Here is an 18099-nt window from a genome sequence, read left to right on the forward strand (position 1 = left end):
TGACAAAAATATACATTGAAGGAATAAAATAATCCAACTACTGTGTTAAAGCAAAACTTTGCCTATATTACATCTTTCAAGTGAATTCAATCCTATAGCCTTTTGGGATTTATTTATTTATTTTGGCTTTTTGAGGCAGGGTCTTGCTCTGGCCCAGGCTGACCTGAAGTTCACTCTGTAGTCTCAGGGTAGCCTCAAACTCACATTGATCCTCCTACCTCTGCCTCCCAAGTACTGGGATTAAAATGGCAAGTTTAGGGTAGTAAAAATTTGCAACAGGAAGCCAGGCGTGGTGGTGCACACCTTTACTTCTGGCACTCAGGTCGCAGAGGTAGGAAGACCACAGTGAGTTCAAGGCCACCCTGAGACTACAGAGTGAATTCCAGGTCAGCCTGAGCTAGAGCGAGAAGCCATCTTAAAAAAAAAAAAAAAAAATCTGCAATAGGGGCTGAAGAGCAGTTATGGTGATTGCCGATAAAGCCTTGGAGCCAGGTTTAATCCCCAGTACCCATGTAAAGCCAGATGCACAAAGTGGTGCATGCATTTGGATTTCATGTACAGTACAGGCCCTGGCACACCCATATGCATATTCTCTCTCTAACAAATAAAAATATTTTTTTAATCTGCAATAATTTCCTTAATTTTAATGACGCTTTCAGAGTAACCTCATCAATAGTAAATAGGTCTGCTGCTGACTCAGTTGCCATGACCTGATTTAGTGTAGGCCAGACAAATCCCATCAAAATCAGGTCAAGTCCATGTACAATGCTGACTTTTAAACTAATTTTAACAGATAGGAAAAGACAAAATTAAGTTTGAAACTCATTTTAAAAACTGAACACAGGGCTGGACATGCAGCTTAGTGATATAACACTTGCCTAGGATGCATGAAGCTGTCAGTTAGATCCCCAGCACTACAAAAACAAAAACAAAGCTCACAATTAAAATAGGGAGCCTGCCGTGGTGGCGCACGCCTTTAATCCCAGCACTCGGGAGGCAGAGGAAGGAGGATCGCCATGAGTTCAGGGCCACCCTGAGACTACAGAGTGAATTCCAGGTCAGCCTGGGCTAGAGTGAGACACTACCTTGAAAAAACAAAAAAACAAAACAAAAACAAATTTAAAAGGGGAGGAGGAACTGGAAAGATGGCTTAGCAGTGAAAAAGCATGTCCACAAAACCTAAAGACCCAGGTTTGATCCCTAGTACTCACAAAAGCCATAAGCTTAAGAAGCATAAGATGGTGCATGTGTCTAGAATTTGTTTGCAGAGCTGGAGACCCTGATGTGCCCATATTCATTCAAATTTTCTCTGCCTCTTTCTTAAATGATTAAAACAGTAAAGATTTAAAGACAAATAAAACTACATTAACTCAAGTGATTATTGAAGTAATATAAGCAAAATGCAAAAGAATTGCCTCAACAATATTTTTAAATTTTTAGAAGGGGTCTTTGTCCAGGTTAGCCTCTGCCTACTAGTAAGCCTCTTGCCTCTCAGCCTCTTTCTTGTCTGATGTTATTACAGATGTAGAGCTACAAGGCCACTGACAAATCCTGCTGGAACTGAGCTGATAACCTCCTCCAGGTAGACCAGCTGACAGAAAGCTGGAAGAAGCCATTCTGTATGCAACTCAATGGGAGAAGAAAAATCACCAATGAACACACTCAACAGTGGACACTGCAAGCCTTATATTAGGCCAGCCAGGCCAAATGAGCCAACGGGTGCAATAGTGGCAACATCTGTCATGATGGAAACCAACTGCTTGGACTAGAGGCCCACTCCATGGGAGGGAATACATCCCTAATACTGAAAACCTAACACGGGGTAGTCATGAGCCCTAGGGGTGTAACATCTGCTGCTGTCTGCCTAAATGTATATACTATGCTCATCAAACTGCCCAGTAAGCATTTCTCTTAATGTTCATACCCATATATTAATGCTACTCACTTTTGGTAGAGAACCTTCTCTTTTTTAAATGGCAGTGACCTTGGGATGACTCAGAAGGCATTATGGTGCTGGGAAGAAGTGACAGGAGTGCTCAGCACTGCAATGTCTCTATTACAGCTTCCAAGGCTCAGGGTCCATGGCAGAACAGGTGGTGGAAAGAATGTAAGAGCCAAAGGAAGGGTAGGACTCCTGACAATGGGCTCCTCCAGACACAAAATGGCCTGGATATCGATGACCTCACCGTGCCTGACACTACCTACACAAGACTATCGTAAGAGGAGGAGGGGATAGACGGAGAATGGAGTTTCAAAAGGGAAAGTGGGGGGGACAGAGGGAATTACCATGGGATATTGTTTATAATCATTGAAGTTGCTAATAAAAAAAAAGTAATGGGCTGGAGAGATGGCTTAGTGGTTAAGCGCTTGCCTGTGAAGCCTAAGGACCCCGGTTCGAGCCTCGGTTCCCCAGGTCCCACGTTAGCCAGATGCACAAGGGGGCGCACGCATCTGGAGTTCGTTTGCAGAGGCTGGAAGCACTGGAGCACCCATTCTCTCTCCCTCTATCTGTCTTTCTCTCTGTGTCTGACGCTCTCAAATAAATAAATAAAAATTTTTTAAAAAGTAGTAATTTAAAAAATGGGCCAGGTATGGTAGCACATGCCTTTAATCCCAGTACTCAGGAGGCCAAGGAAGATTGCTATGAGTTTGAGGCCACCCTGAGACTACATAGTGAATTCCAGCTCACCATGAGCAAGAGCGACACCCTACCCCCCAAAAACAAAACAAAACAAAGAAAAGTATGAGTACACATGGTTCTGTTGGCTACTGCAAACACCACCAGACACCTACACCCCCTTTTCAGTCCCACTTTACATGGGTACTAGATAAGTGAATCAGGGCTGCCAGGGTTTGCAAACAAGTGCCTTTAACTGCTGAGTCAGTCAACTCTTTGGTCCCAAATAATTTAGTCCTGTTGTATGCATTTAGGGAGTATAAAAAAAATGTATGGTGAAGTGAATACAGCATGTTAACAAATTTATTCAGCCCTTTCAGAATTACCCTTTTAATTCATTGTGCACTTGTATACACGTTTGGGTGTGCATAGGTATACATTATGGAGCCAGAAGACAATTTCAGGTTTTATTCCTCCACCTACCTTTTATTTTATTTTATTTTGGTTTTTCAAGGTAGAGTTTAACTCTAGCTCAGGCTGACCTGTAATTCAATTCACTATGTAGACTCAGGGCTGGCCTCGAACTCACAGCGATCCACCTACCTCTGCCTTCCAAGTGCTGGGATTAAAGGTGTGTGCCACCACACCTGGCTACCAGCTACCTCTTTCTGAGACAGAGTCTCTTTGGCTTGGAACTCACTAGTAATGATAAGACTACCAAGCCAGAGAACTCTAGGAACCCACCTATTTCAGCCTCTGAGGCCCTGGGATTACAGATGTGCCACCATGCTGGGCATTTCACTAAAGTACTGGGAAATCACACTAAGGCCCTTTATGGTTCTAAGGCGAGCTCATGACAAGCTAAGCTTTCTTCCCAGCATCATAATTACCGGTGGTGTGTGGTAAGAAAGCCAACCTATTGTCTTAGGAAATTTTCAATACACATTACAATACTAATTATGCTCCTCTTGCTGTACAATCAATTTTAGACTCACTAATCCTGCTTAAATGTGCATTTTTTGTTTTTCAAGGTAGGGCCTCACTATAGCTGTAAATTGACCTGGAAATTATTAAGGCATGTGCCACCATACCCGAATTAACTGCAACTTTTGTGTCAATACCTTATTTCTTCTGCCTCCCTACCTCTTATAACTATTATTGTTTCTATACACTTGAATTCTTCATTAGTTTTGTTTATTTGCAGGCAGGAGGAGAGAAGAGGGGAGAGAAGATAGAATGAGAATGGACCTGCCAAGGCCTCTTACAGCTGTAAACAAACTCCAAATGAGTGTGCTACTTTGTGCATCCGACTTTAGCTGGTAACCAGAAAATTGAACCCAGGTACCAGGCTTTGCAAGCAATAACTTTAACAGTTGAGCCATCTACCCAGCCATATTCATTTGATTTTTTTTGAGAACTGACATACACATGAATTAAAAAAAAAAAAAGGGGGGGGGGCTGAGCATGGTGGCTGGCACATGTTTTTAATCCTAGCACTTCAGAGGGAGGACTGCTGTGACTTTGAGGTTAGCCTGGGACTACAGAGAAAGTTCCAGGTAATCCTGAGCTACAGAGAGACCCTACTCAAAAAAAAAAAAATAATTATATATATATATGTATGTATGTATGTGTATACACACACACACACACACACACACACACACATGTATGTATGTATAATATATGAGCCGGGCGTGGTGACACATGTCTTTAATCCCAGCACTCAGGAGGCAGAGGTAGGAGGATCGCCAAGAGTTTGAGACCACCCTGAAACTACAGAGTGAGTTCCAGGTCAGCCTGGGATACAGTGAGACCCTACCTTGAAAAACCAAAATAGGGCTGGAGAGATGGCTTAGCGGGTAAGCGCTTGCCTGTGAAGCCTAAGGACCCCGGTTCGAGGCTCGGTTCCCCAGGTCCCACGTTAGCCAGATGCACAAGGGGGCGCACGCATCTGGAGTTCGTTTGCAGAGGCTGGAAGCCCTGGCGCGCCCATTCTCTCTCTCTCCCTCTACCTGTCTTTCTCTCTGTGTCTGTCGCTCTCAAATAAATAAATAAAATTAAAATAAAAAAAAAAGAAAAACCAAAATAAATAAGTTAAATAAAATAAAACACATGCTACATATAACTTACTATCATATAGGATAGTATATACTTACTATATATTATAGTAATATACTGTATATAAAGATAAGTAGAAGGGAGGAAGATGACAGAGACTATTATAGCATAATGCTATAGGTGAGTATTTACTGCACTGCTCTTTCATATTTGCTGCATATTTGAATTTTTCATAATAAAGTGTGAACCAGGCTGGAGAGGTGGCTTAGTGGTTAAGCACTTGCCTGTGAAGCCTAAGGACCCTGGTTCAAGGCTCCATTCCCCAGGACCCACATTAACCAGATGCACAAGGGGGCGCATGCGTCTGAAGTTTGTTTGCAGTAGCTGGAGGCCCTGGCACGCCCATTCTCTCTATCTGTCTCTTTCTCTCTCTGCTTGTCACTTTCAAATAAATAAATAAATAAACAAAAACTTTAAAAATAAATAAATAGAACACGGTCCTTAGCACATGAAATGACCACTGCATTCAACTTACAGCACTGTCATTTCCTACACTAGACTAACACAATATTGGATCCACTGGTATTTCAAAATGAAAGGGGGGAGTGGAAGACATCAAAATAAAAAGGGAGGATGAAGAAATGGTTCAGCAGCTAACAGTGCTTGCTTGCAAGCCTGCTGACCTGTGCTCATTTCCCCAGCACCTAGACAGGAAAAGTGGCAAGTGTATCAGTTATTCATTTGCAAGAGTAAGAGACCCAGACATGCCTGCCCCAAAGTCTGCAAGCTAACCAAAAAAAAAGGAGGCCGTGAGATGGTTCAATGGTTAAGGTGCTTGCCTACAAAAAAGCCTATTGCGCCAGATTCAATTCCCTAGTATCCACTAAAGCCAGATGCACAAAGTGGCACATGCATCTGCAGTTCATTTGCAGCAGCTGGAGGACCTGGTGTGGCACACCATATTCCCCCCCCCCTCTCTCTCTCTCTCTCTCTCTCTCTCTCTCTCTCTCTCTCTCATAAATAAATGAAAGAATTGAGACTTCCAAGTAACATGGCTACTTAGTAGCTACGCCAGAGCAGTTGAGAGAGAGAAATAAGCAGAAAAATACACTCTTCTCCTGAAAATAAAGATGTATAAGGAACTATCAGCCACAGCAAAGAAGCAGGAAAGACCCAGGAGCAGAAACCACAAGAAGGGGCTTGCCACTAACACCAGCCTCCTTGCATACACAAGAAACCCAAAAGGGAAGACAGCAGGGACCGGCTGAGCAACTCTAGGCATCCTGCACAGCATCCCATCCCCCAACCATCAGTACCCCACACCACAGGAGAGCCATCTCCCCTACCTCCACACCCAGCAGCCAGCACAGCTGACCAGAATACCAGATCCAGCGATGCAAGCAACCTAACAGTCAGTAGCACAACAGAAAAAGATCAAGGTGGGCACTCAGCATAGGTGAGAATGGAAGACATCCCAGCGTCTGCTTACACAAAACCATATCTCACCTTACATGTAAGGGCTGGTTATATGTTAGATATGATGGATGTATTCTTGGTTGTCTTTACCACCCTCAAATAAGCTGTATATTGGTGCTGACTATTGTTGCCTTAGACAGTTCTTCATTTATAGGCCTTTGTCATCTCACTTGGTCCCAGGCTGACCTAGAACCCATTTCAAGACCAGAAATTTTAGCCTCCCACTTGACAAGATTAAGGGTGTGGGGCAACAAATACCCTTAGGGACTTTGGCTTTATTAGATTACCTGTTTGTTTTAATACCCACTCTTACATTAATATTCTGTGCTGGGTTTTATTGAAGGTGTATATTGCTCAGTTGAATGTTAGAAGTTGCCAGTAATTTGCTCTACCCAGCCTATTATAATACTTGCACAGCAGGCAAACTCAACACCTACAGTCACTTCTGCTGTTACTCCAAAGGGTAATATAAGAGACACATTTAGCACCTTAAACTCCTACCCAGAAGATATATAAAGTCGGATTACATATGCCTAAGAGGAACACAGATAATTAGAAAACCAAAGCATCAAGCTAACTCAAGATGCAAAAATCTCTACACAAAAAAAAATTAAGACAATACAATTGAACCAAAATTGTAATTCCATATGAAATTGCCTCAAGTGAGACTGATATAGATTTTTTTATAAAATGCCTGACAAAGAACCAACCCCCAAGAAACAACAATTAGATATTCTAGAAAGGCAAAATGGAATAAGTCAAATAGAAAATTATGTAGAAACTATGTAGGAGAGGACAGAATATGTAAACTAGAAGACCAGGTGACAGACCTAATACAGTCCAAAAAAGAGAAAAACCATAGGAAGACATGAATGAGATCAAGACATTTGGGACACTATGATGAGATCAACCATAGGAATTCAGGGCATAGGAGAAGAATTTCATTCCAAGGCATAGTATGTATTTTCAATAAGTTCATAGAAGAAAATTTATCCCCAGTAGGGAAAATTATGCCAATACAGATACAAGAAGCCTTTAGAATGCCAACTGGACAAAATTAGTAAAGAACCTCTCACTGCCATATTACAATTAAACTACAAAACACACAAACCAAAGAAAACATATTGAAAGCAGTTAAGAGAGTAACATCAAGTCACATATATAGGCAAGCCCATCAGAATTACTCAACACACACAGGTTTTAGAATTAAGGTCAAAGATAACACCAAGTATAAAAGTAATGGGTGACTTGATGGCCCACTCTCATCAATTGATAGGTCATCGTGGCAAAAAATAGAGACATCTGGAGTAAATGATGTCATAGAACAAACAGACCTAACAGCTATCTACAAAACACTCCGTCCAAATGCTGCAGAATGCACAGTCTTCTCAGAAGCACATGGAGCATTCTCAAAAATACACTATGTATCAGGACACAAAGCAAATCTTAACAAACGAGGGAAAATTAATTCTTTGCACTCTATCTAATCACAATGGGATTAAGCTACAAATCAATAGCAAGAAAAGTTACAGAGCTGGGCACAGTAGTAAAAGCCTTTAATCTCTGCACTTGAGAGGCTGAGGTAGAAGGATCACCTGAGTTCAAGGCCACTCAGAGACTACATAGTGAATTCCAGGTCAGCCTGAGCTAGAGTGAGACGCTACCTTGCAAAACCAAAAAGGAAGAAAGTAAAGCTATAGAGCACACACAAAAATCATGGACATTGAAGAAAACACTAATAAATGATGAATGGTCAAAGAAGAAATCAAGAAGGAATTCCAGGGGCTTGGAGAGATGGCTTCGCATATAAGGTTCTTGCCTGCAAAGCCAAAGAACCCAGATTTGATTCCCCGAACCCACGTGAGCCAGATGCACAAAGGGATGCACACATCTGGAGTTCATTTGCAGTGGCTGGAGGCCCTGGGGCACCCATTTTCTCAGCCGCCCCCCCCCCCCGCAACCATTCTTTTTCTTTCTCTTTTCCTGCCTATTTCTCTCTCTCAAATAAATACATAAAATTAAAATATTTTAAAAATAGAAGGACTTCCAGGTAAGTTTTCAGCATAGTAGCCACAGCAAAGGCATCCTGGGGAGGAAATAAACAGAAAAATGGCAAAAATGTGGAGTGCATAAGAAACTATTAATGTTTGCAGGAAAGGAGCAAAGACCCAGAGCTTCCAGAGACCACAAAAACAGGCAGAAGCAACTCCAGCTGTGATGTGGGTGCACATGGCCACCAGGCTCCACCTGAGCCACAGGAGAAGCTATATGAGGGTATTTTCAGATCACACCAGCCTCCTTCCAGCGTCAAGAAACCTGAAAAAGACAGCAGGAACCAGCTGAGCTGTTTGTGAAGCAGAAGATCATGGGAGCCAGCCATTCAGCTCTGATACAACTTCAGGCAAATGCCACAACTTCTCCTCCCCTAACCACCAGTGCCCCCAACCACTGGAGACCTGGGAAAGAGATCAGCTACACAGCATCCAGTACAGGTGGTCAGAGCAGCAGACCCACCATCCTAGCCACCCTAGCTCAGCCCACAGTAAAGAGGGACTCAGGAAAAGATCATGACATCAAAATAAGAAGAGACTGACTGAGAAGGGGATGAGATATGATGGAGAATAAAGTTTCAAAGGGGAAAGTGTAGGGAGGGAAGGAATTACCATGGGTTATTGTCTACAATTATGGAAGTTGTGAATAAAAATAAACTTATAAAATAATTAACCCAAGATGCAAAAAATCTCTAAAATATAATACAAAAAAAAATCAAGATAACAAAGTTGAATCAAAAATTATAAATCAGGTATAAGTAAGTCATATGGAAGCCTACTTTTTTGGGCAATGGAACATTCAGAAGCTATAAATTGTTACAAGAAAATTGTCAGTGCCAGGGAATGAATAACTTCCAGTGAGTTGATGGCCAGGGAAGTTCCTGATGCCCCCAAAACATTATAAGCCATTGCTGAGGCCCTTGGTTTCCCGCCAGGAATAGATGGTTAAGACCCTACAGGTAAAGACTCCACATACTTGGGGTGCAAGGCCACTGAGAATTCCTGCTGGAACTGAGCAGATAACCTCCTCCATATAGAACAGCTGACAGAAAGCTGAAAGAAACCATTCTGCATGAAGTTCAATGGGGGAGAGAGAGAAATCACCAGTGAAGATATTCAACAGTGGACAGTGCAAACCCTGTATTTGGACAGCCAGGCCAAATGAGCCAATAGGTGCAACAGAGGCACATATGTCATGGTGAAAACCAACTGCCCATTAATTGGACTGGAGGCCCACTCCATGGCAGGGAATACATCCCTGATACTGAGAACTTACAGGGGTAGTCATGAGCCCTAGGGGTGTAATGTCTGCTGGTGTCTGACTAAATGTATATACTATGCTTATCAAATGCCCAGTAAGCACTTCTCTTCATGTTCATACCCTTATATTAATGCTATTCTCACTTTTGGTTGAGAATCTTCTCTTTTCAGATGGCAGTGACCTTGGGATGACTCAGAAGGCATCATGGTGCTAGAAAGAAGTGACAGGAGTGCTCAGCACTACAATACCTCTATCGCAACTTCCAAGGCTCAGGGTTTATTGTGGAAGAGGTGGCGGAAAGAACGTAGAGCCAAAGAAAGGGCAGGACTCCTTACAATGTGCTCCCCTCAGACACAAAATGGCTGAGAGGATCCATGACCTCAGAGTGCCTGACACTACCTACACAAGGAGGAAAAGATCATGACATCAAAATAAAAGAGACTGACTGAGATGGGGAGGGGATATGAAGGAGAATGGAGTTTCAAAGGGGAAAGTCACCTGACGTGGTGGTGCACGCCTTTAATCCCAGTACTTGGGAGGCAGAGGTAGGAGGATCACTGTGAGTTCAAGGCTACCCTGAGACTCCTTTGTGAATTCCAGGTCAGCCTGGGCCAGAGTGAGCCCCTACATCAACTAAAAAAGGGGGGGAGTGGAGGGAGGAAAGGTATTACCATGGAATATTTTTTATAATCATGGAAGTTAATAAAAAATTTTTGAAAAATATATATATACATATATATAAATAAATAAAATAGGGGCCAGGTATGGTGGCACACATCTTTATTCCCAGCACTTGGGAGGCAGAGATAGTAGGACTGCCATGAGTTCAAGGCCACCTGAGATTCATAGTGAATTCCAGGTCAGCCTGAGTTACAGTGAAACCCGACCTCAGAAAACCAAAAAATAAAATAAAACAAAACAAAAAAATTATAAATCCAGGCTGGAGAGATGGAGCTTAGCGATTAACGCACTTGCCTGAAAGCCAAAGGACCTCAGTTTGATTGCTCAGTACCCACATAAGCCAGATGCACAAGGTGGATCATATGTTGGAGCTCATTTGCAGTGGCTGGAAGCCCTGGCTTGCCCATTGTCTCTCTCACTCTGCCTCTTTCCCTTCTCTCAAATAAATAAATAAAAATAAAATATTTTTAAAAATCATAAATCCATCATAAATTTTCTACAGTGAGCTTGACATAGATAAAATGCCTGATAAAGATTTCAAATGAGTAATTATTACAATGTTCAATGAAATCTAAGGAATTAAAAAATAATTCCTAAGCCAGGTATGGTGGCACACACCTTTAATTCCAGCACTTAGGAGAGTCACTGAGAGTTCAAGGCCACCCTGAGACTACATAGTGAATTCCAGGTCAGCTTGAGTCAGAATGAGAACCTACCTGGGAGAGGGGGGATCTCCTAGAGGAAAACACAGGAAACCAACTTAATGAAATATGGAGGTCAATACAAGACAGGCTTAAGGAAACAAAAATACTAAAGAAAAACCAATCAGAAATACTAGAAATGAAAATATAGTAAGTCAAAATAAAAAAAACTCTGTAGAAAGTCTCACCAATATAATGGATGAAGGAAAGACTATCAAAAGCAGCAGATCTAATACACTCAAACAAAGAGAAAGACAAATTAATAGGAAGGTATGAATGGAAATTTCAAGGTCTCAGGATAGTATAAAATGATAAAACAAATTGGGCATGGTGGCGCATGCCTTTAATCCCAGCACTTGGGAGGCAGATAGGAGGATCGCCGTGAGTTGGAGGCCACTCTGAGACTCCATGGTGAATTACAGGTCAGCCTGGGCTACAATGAGACCCTAACATGAAAAAAACAAAACAAAATGTAAGAATTCAGGGTATAGTAAAAAGAGAACAATTTCACTCCAAAGGTGTAACATAATTCAAGGAAAAAAAATTTTCCCCAGATTGGGAAAGAGATGCCATTGCAGATATAGGAATCTTTTAGAACACCAAACAGACAAAACCTGGAAAAATCCTCTCCTCACCATATTATAATTAAACTACTAAACATGCAAAGCAAAGAATATATATTGAAAGCAGTTAGAAAAAGCAAGTCACTTACAAAGGGAAGCCCATCAAAATAACAGCACATCACTCATTTAACACAAACTTTTCAAAAAATATTTTATTTATTTGTTTGCGAAATACAGAGGGGGAGGGAGGGAGGAAGACGCAGAGAGAAAGACAGAATGGGCACACCACGGCCTCTAGCCACTGCAAACAAACTGCAGATGCATGAGCCCCCTTGTGTATCTGGTTTACGTGGGTCTTGAGGAATCAAACTGGGGTCCTCACAAATCCAATGAATCCCAGTTCAATTCTCCAGGATCCATGTAAACTCATATGTACAAGGTGGCACATACATCTGGAGGCCCTGATGCACCCAATCTCTGTCTCTTCCCTCTCTATCTCTTATAAATAAATAAAAATATATTTAAAAAAAAAGATTAGGAAGGTCACAAGTAAACAACTTTTTTACCTTAGGCCTTGGAAAAAGAAGAACAAGGCAAACCAAAAGTCAGTACCTGAAGCTGGGTATGGTGGTTCATGCCTTTAGTCCCAGCAATCGGGAGGCAAAGGTAGGAGGATCACTGTGAGTTCAAGGCCACTGTGAGACTACCTAGTGAATTCCAGGTCAGCCTGGGCTAGAGTGAGATCCTACCTCGAAAAACTAAGAAAGTCAGTACTGGGAAGAAATAAAGATTAGGGCAGAAATCAATGACATAGAATCAACCAAAAAAAAAGGATACAAAAAAAAAAATCGTGAAAAGAGTTGGTTCTCTGAAAGGATAAACAGGACTGATAAACCCTTAGCAAATCTAACTAAAAAAAAAAAAAAATGAGAGAAGAGACACAAATTAATAAAATTAGAGATTGAAAAAGGCACCATTATCACAGATACCAAAAAATGTCCAGACCCAGATGGATTCACTAGTGAATTTTACCAGACCTTTGTGGAAGAACTAATTATTACCAATGCTTCTCAAACTTTTCTATGAAACGCCTTTGATGAGGCCAGCATCACCCTGATACCAAAACTAGTCAAAGACAGAACAAAAAAGGAAAAGTACAAACCAATATCCCTCATGAACATAGATGCAAAAACTCTCAACAACATACTGGCAAACAGAATACAAGAATGTATGGGCTGGAGAGATGGCTGAGCGGTTAAGCGCTTGCCTGTGAAGCCTAAGGACCCCGGTTCGAGGCTCAGTTCCCCAGGTCCCACGTTAGCCAGATGCACAAGGGGGCGCACGTGTCTGGAGTTCGTTTGCAGAGGCTGGAAGCCCTGGCGCGCCCATTCTCTCTCTCCCTCTATCTGTCTTTCTGTGTCTGTCGCTCTCAAATAAATAAATAAAAAATTTAAAAAAAAAAAGAATGTATTAGAAAGATCAGCCACCCTGACCAAGTAAGCTTTATCACAAAAATGAAGGGATGGATGGTTCAACATGCGCAAATCGATAAATGCAATACACTATATAAATGGACTGAAGGGGGGAAATCACAGGATCATCTCCTTAAATCCAGAAAAAGCATTTGACAAAATCCAACATCCCTTCATGATAAAATTCCTAGAGACTGGAAATAGAAGGAACATTTCTTAACATAATAAAGACTATTTATGATAAACCTACAGCAATTGGCACATTTAATGCAATCCAAATGCCAATGACATTCTTCATGGAAATAAAAAAGACAATCCCATAATTCATTTGGAAATACAAAAAGAAAATCAAATAGCCAAAACAATTTTGCACAACAAAAAAGGCTGGTGGTAACACCATACTGACATTAAGCTATATTACAGAGCGTTTAAGGCACTTGCTTGCAAAGCCAAATGGCCCAAGTTCAATCAATTCCCCAGGACCCACATAAGCCAGATGCACAGGGTGGCACATGCATCTGTAGTTAGTTTGCATGGGCTGAAGGCTCTGGTGCACCCATTCTTTCTCTCTTTCTGTCACAGTCTCTCAAACTCTCTTTCTCAAATAAATATATATTTTTTTAAATTCAAGATGTTGCAAATAAGCCATATGCCTACTTTTTTGAAGTATGGCACACCCAGAAGCCATAGACTGTTGTTACCAGAAAATTTAAAGTGCAAGGGATGGGATACCTTCCAGTAAGATGTTGGCCAGGGAGGTCACTGATGGCCCCAAACAATACAAGCAATTGCCAAGACTCTTGGTTTCCCACCAAAATAGATGGTAAGAACCTATTGCTGAAGACTCCTGATGCCTGTGCTGCAAGATCACTGACAAATCAAGTGGGAGCTGAGCTGAAAACCTTCTCCCTGTAGACCAGCTGAGACCTATCTTCAAAAAGAGAGAAAGAGAGAGAGAGAGAGGGAAAGAAAAGAAAAATTTTTCTTTTTCAAGGTAAGGTGTCATACTCACCCAGGCTGACCCAGAATTCACTCTGTAGTCTGTCTGACCTTCAACTCATAGTGATCCTCCTGCCTCTATCTCCTAAGTGCTGGGATTAAAGGTGTGCATCATTATGGCCAGCTAAAAATATTGTTATTTGAGAGAGGGAGAGACTGACTGAATGTTGGTACATTAGGGCCTCTTTTCACTAGAAACCAAGTCCAGACACAAGTACCACTTTTTATATTTAGCTTTATGTAGGTACTAGGAAACTGAACCCAGGCAAACAGGCTTTGCAAGGCGGTGTTTTTAACCATCGACCTGTCTTCCCAGAATTTTGTATTTACAGGTTTTGACTCATAAAGTCATTTAATATTATCCAGCACAGGTATTTAGACTGTGCATGTGTGTGTGTGTGTGTGTGTGTGTGTGTGTGTGTGTGTGTGTTTTATTTGTTTTATGAGAGAGAGGGAAGGAGGCAGGGAGAGAAAGAAGCATATAGAGAATGCTCACATCTGGGCCTCCAGTCACTGCCAACAAACTCCAGATGTATGTGACACTTTGTGCATCTGGCTTATATGGAGTTGAACCTGGGTTCTTAAGCTTTCCAGTCAAGTGCCTTAACCACTAAGCCATCTCTCCAGCCCAAGACTAATTCTTTTACTTAAATAGCTTGTTAGTGGTTTGGAAGGTAGCTATGCTCACCACTATACCACCAATGCCACGCCTCATTACCTCATTAGTGTTCTGTTATTGAAAGTTAAGAGTTAAAAGTTGTCAGCACCTTTTTTTTCTTTGAGACAGGGTCTCACTATAACCCACACTGAACTGAAACCCACTTTGAATTTCAGGCTGGCCTCAAACTTAAAACAATATAAAGGCATGTGCCAGCATGGGGGAAAAAAAAAGTTTTGAAAAGGTACATGGACACTAGAATTAGCAGTGATCCCTTGGTTTTAACATAAAAAAATAAAATGGAAAAAAAGCAGCGTTAAGCTCAGCAGTTAAAGGTACTTGCTTACAAAGCCTGCCAGACTACATTTAATTCCCAAGTACCCACATAAAGCCATATGCACAGGTGTCTAATATTCCTTTGCACCAAGAATACCTGGAACACACACACACACAAATAATCTCTTAAACCAGGCGTGGTAGCGCACACCTTTAATCCCAGCACTCAGGAGGCAGAAGGGAGGCAGAGGTAGGAGGATCGCCATGAGTTCGAGGCCACCCTGAGACTACAGAGTTAATTCCAGGGTAGCCTGGACTAGAATGAGACCCTACCTCGAAAAACCCAAACAAACAAACAAATAATCTCTTAAAAGAAATAAGAACGTAAAAAAAAAAAACCCACAGAACCAGACATTTTGTTTGTAATTTGTCACAGTATATGTTATAAAGAACTCCTGCAACTTAATAAGATAATGAATAAAAGAACTCAATAACCCAAATAAAAATGGGCATAAGGCTGAACGTGGTGGCACACACCTTTAATCCCAGCACTCATTGGCAGAAGTTTTGAGTCCACCCTGAGACTACATAGAGAATTCCAGGTCAAGCTGGGCGTGGTGGCACACGCCTTTAATCCCAGCACTTGGGAGGCAGAGGCAGGAGGATCACCTTGAATTCGAGGCCACCCTGAGACACCATAGTGAATTCCAGGTCAGCCTGGGCTAGAGCAAGACCCTACCTCCAAAAAACATAAAAATAAGTAAATATATATACACACACATATACATAAATACACATACATACATACATACACACAAGTAACCAATAACCATATGAAAAAAATTAGGCATAACAGAAATGTAAATAAAAACTATAACCATTTCTTATCCATTAAGATAGCTTTTATAAAGCCAAGCATGGTGGTGAACACCTTTAATCTTAGCACCTGGGAGGAAGAGGTAGGAGTATGGCTGTGAGTTCAAGGTCTTTTTGAGATTACAAATTCAAGGTCAGCCTGAGCTAGAGAGACACTACCTCAAAAAAAAAAAAAAAATTAGATATCTCTTACAAATGCTAAGCAATGATATGGAGAAAATGGATCCCAATTGCATTGCTGATGGGAGTATAAAATGCCATAGCCACTGTGCAAAAGAGTTTGGCAGTTACTATTAAGACTATCATATGACCCAGAAATTTGACTCTTAAGTATGTATCAACAACAACAAAAAAACTCACCTGAAAACAGGGATTCAAAACAGATACACAGAAGGTCTTTGACAACCATTTTCAACTTTAGAATAATGTGAAAGCAACTGGCATTCAGTAGAAAACGTACTTTGAACTTTGATCTTTTCCAGGGTTAGCAGTGTATGTTGCCCTTTTGAGGGAGAAGGGCAGCGAGAAGCCCCAGATCCCTGCCAGCACTCAGTCATATGCGTAAACAACCAAAATTCTACAGCTGTGGAAGCACTTACTGCCCCTTACTTGTAACTTGGGTAATAAGTATTATGTATATTTTACTACAATTTTCTAAAAATAGTTACAATCCTTTTTTAAAACAGATACTCTTTGAAAGACATTGCCATGATGCTTTCTAGTAACATTCCATTTTTAAAAATTAAGGATTGAGCCCTTCAATAATAAGTAAATAATAAAAATCATGATAGTGCTTTACTTACCCGTTTGGGGCCACTAAAAATCTTTCTGGTATTTTCCTTTGATTTATCTCCTTGTTTATTTATGGGCTTCTTCACACTTTCAGGCACACCAGGTATGTCCTCTGTAAAATCCAAGTTTTCTGAAATGGCAATCAAAACTAACTAGCTTTCTAATACTTCAAGTTAGCTAGCAGAAACCTAAGACATTTTTCCATTAACATTACTGTGGAAGAAAAAGATAAGGGAATAAAAGCACCAAAGAGTTGACAAAGTAAAGCCAGTTTCATCCTCTCTTCAAAAAACTGTTCACTACATATATGCTCTGGTTTTAGTTTGTGTTAATGGCAAAATAAATTACAAGAAAAAAATTTTTTAAGACTAGGTCATGCTATATATAGCCCGGGCTGGCCTGGAACTCATGTAGTACAGACTACCCTCAAACTCGTGTTAACTGTTTTGCATTAGCCAGCTAAAGAGAGTGAGATTACAGACATGTGCCACCATGACTGTATTTAAAATTTTCCAAAATAAAATTTTGAAGTACATAGGTTATGTAAGTGCCAGAAAGCAACAAACACTAACAATGATATGGTATAGTTTAGACACACACAAAACATTCAGTGTTAGCTACCTCCAATTTTTTTTTTAGATTTGCTCTTAATACCTGCTGTCCATAAAGACTAAAAAAATCTGCGGGTGTGGTGGCATGGGTCTATAATCCCAGCATTTGGGAACCTAAATCAGGAGGATCCCAAGTTTAAGTCCAGCCTGAATTAGATAGCAAGACAATGTCTAAACAAACAAAATAAATTACAAAAAAAGTATTCTATAATATGTACATATACACACTACAAAATGTGTACATATAATTTTTAGTATTTAGTATATAAGTATATACATATTACATATGCAGAGACAGAGAGAAAGAACTATCTTTGGCAAAAATTAGGGTTTTGACCTGGAGAGATGACTTAGTGGTTAAGGCACTTGCCTGAAAACCTAAAGGATCTAGATTTGATTCCCCAACACCCATGTAAGCCAGAATTACTGAGGGCCCTGCCGCGGCCATTCTCTGTCACTCTTCTATTTCTGCTTGCAAATAAATAAATAAAAGGAAAAACATCTGACTGGAGAGATGGCTCAGCAATTAAGGTGCCTGTCAGCAAGACCAAAGGATGCAGGCTTGATTCCCCAATATCCATGTAAAAGCAAGATGTAAAAGGTAGCACGTGTCTGGAGTTCATTTGCATTGGATGGAGGCCCTGATATACCCATTCTCTATTTGCCTTTTTATCTCTAATAAATAAATATTTCTTTAAATTTTTAAAAATAGCTGAGTGTGGTGGTGCATGTGTCTTTAATCTCAGGAAGCAGAGAGTTCGAGGCCGCCCTAAGACTACATAGTAAATTCCAGGTCACCCTGAGCTAGAGACCCTACCTTGAAAAACCAAAAACAACAGGCTGGTGAGATGGCTTAGTGGTTAAGACTCTTGCCAGCAAAGCCCGAGGACTAAGGTTTGATTCTCCAGGTTGCATGTAAGCCAGATGCTCAAGGTGGTACATGCATCTGGAGTTCTTTTACAGTGGGTACAGGCCCTGTCACAGCCATTCTAGCCCCCTCTGTCTAT

General features: G+C 41.0%; 1 protein-coding gene across 3 annotated transcripts in view; it reads right to left on the bottom strand.

Moving 5' to 3' along the window:
• Nucleotides 1-18099, bottom strand: part of Wapl (WAPL cohesin release factor) — a 109517-nt gene that overhangs the window by 61670 nt on the left and 29748 nt on the right. For 2 of the 3 annotated variants that reach the window (XM_045137338.1, XM_045137339.1), the window contains exon 4: nucleotides 16493-16611. In XM_045137338.1, coding sequence (XP_044993273.1) covers nucleotides 16493-16611 — 119 coding nt within the window. The remainder of the gene's footprint in view (nucleotides 1-16492; nucleotides 16612-18099) is intronic. The other variant, XM_045137340.1, reaches the window with a different exon arrangement.

Source organism: Jaculus jaculus, chromosome 18, assembly GCF_020740685.1.
Source record: "Jaculus jaculus isolate mJacJac1 chromosome 18, mJacJac1.mat.Y.cur, whole genome shotgun sequence".
NCBI lineage: Eukaryota > Metazoa > Chordata > Mammalia > Rodentia > Dipodidae > Jaculus > Jaculus jaculus.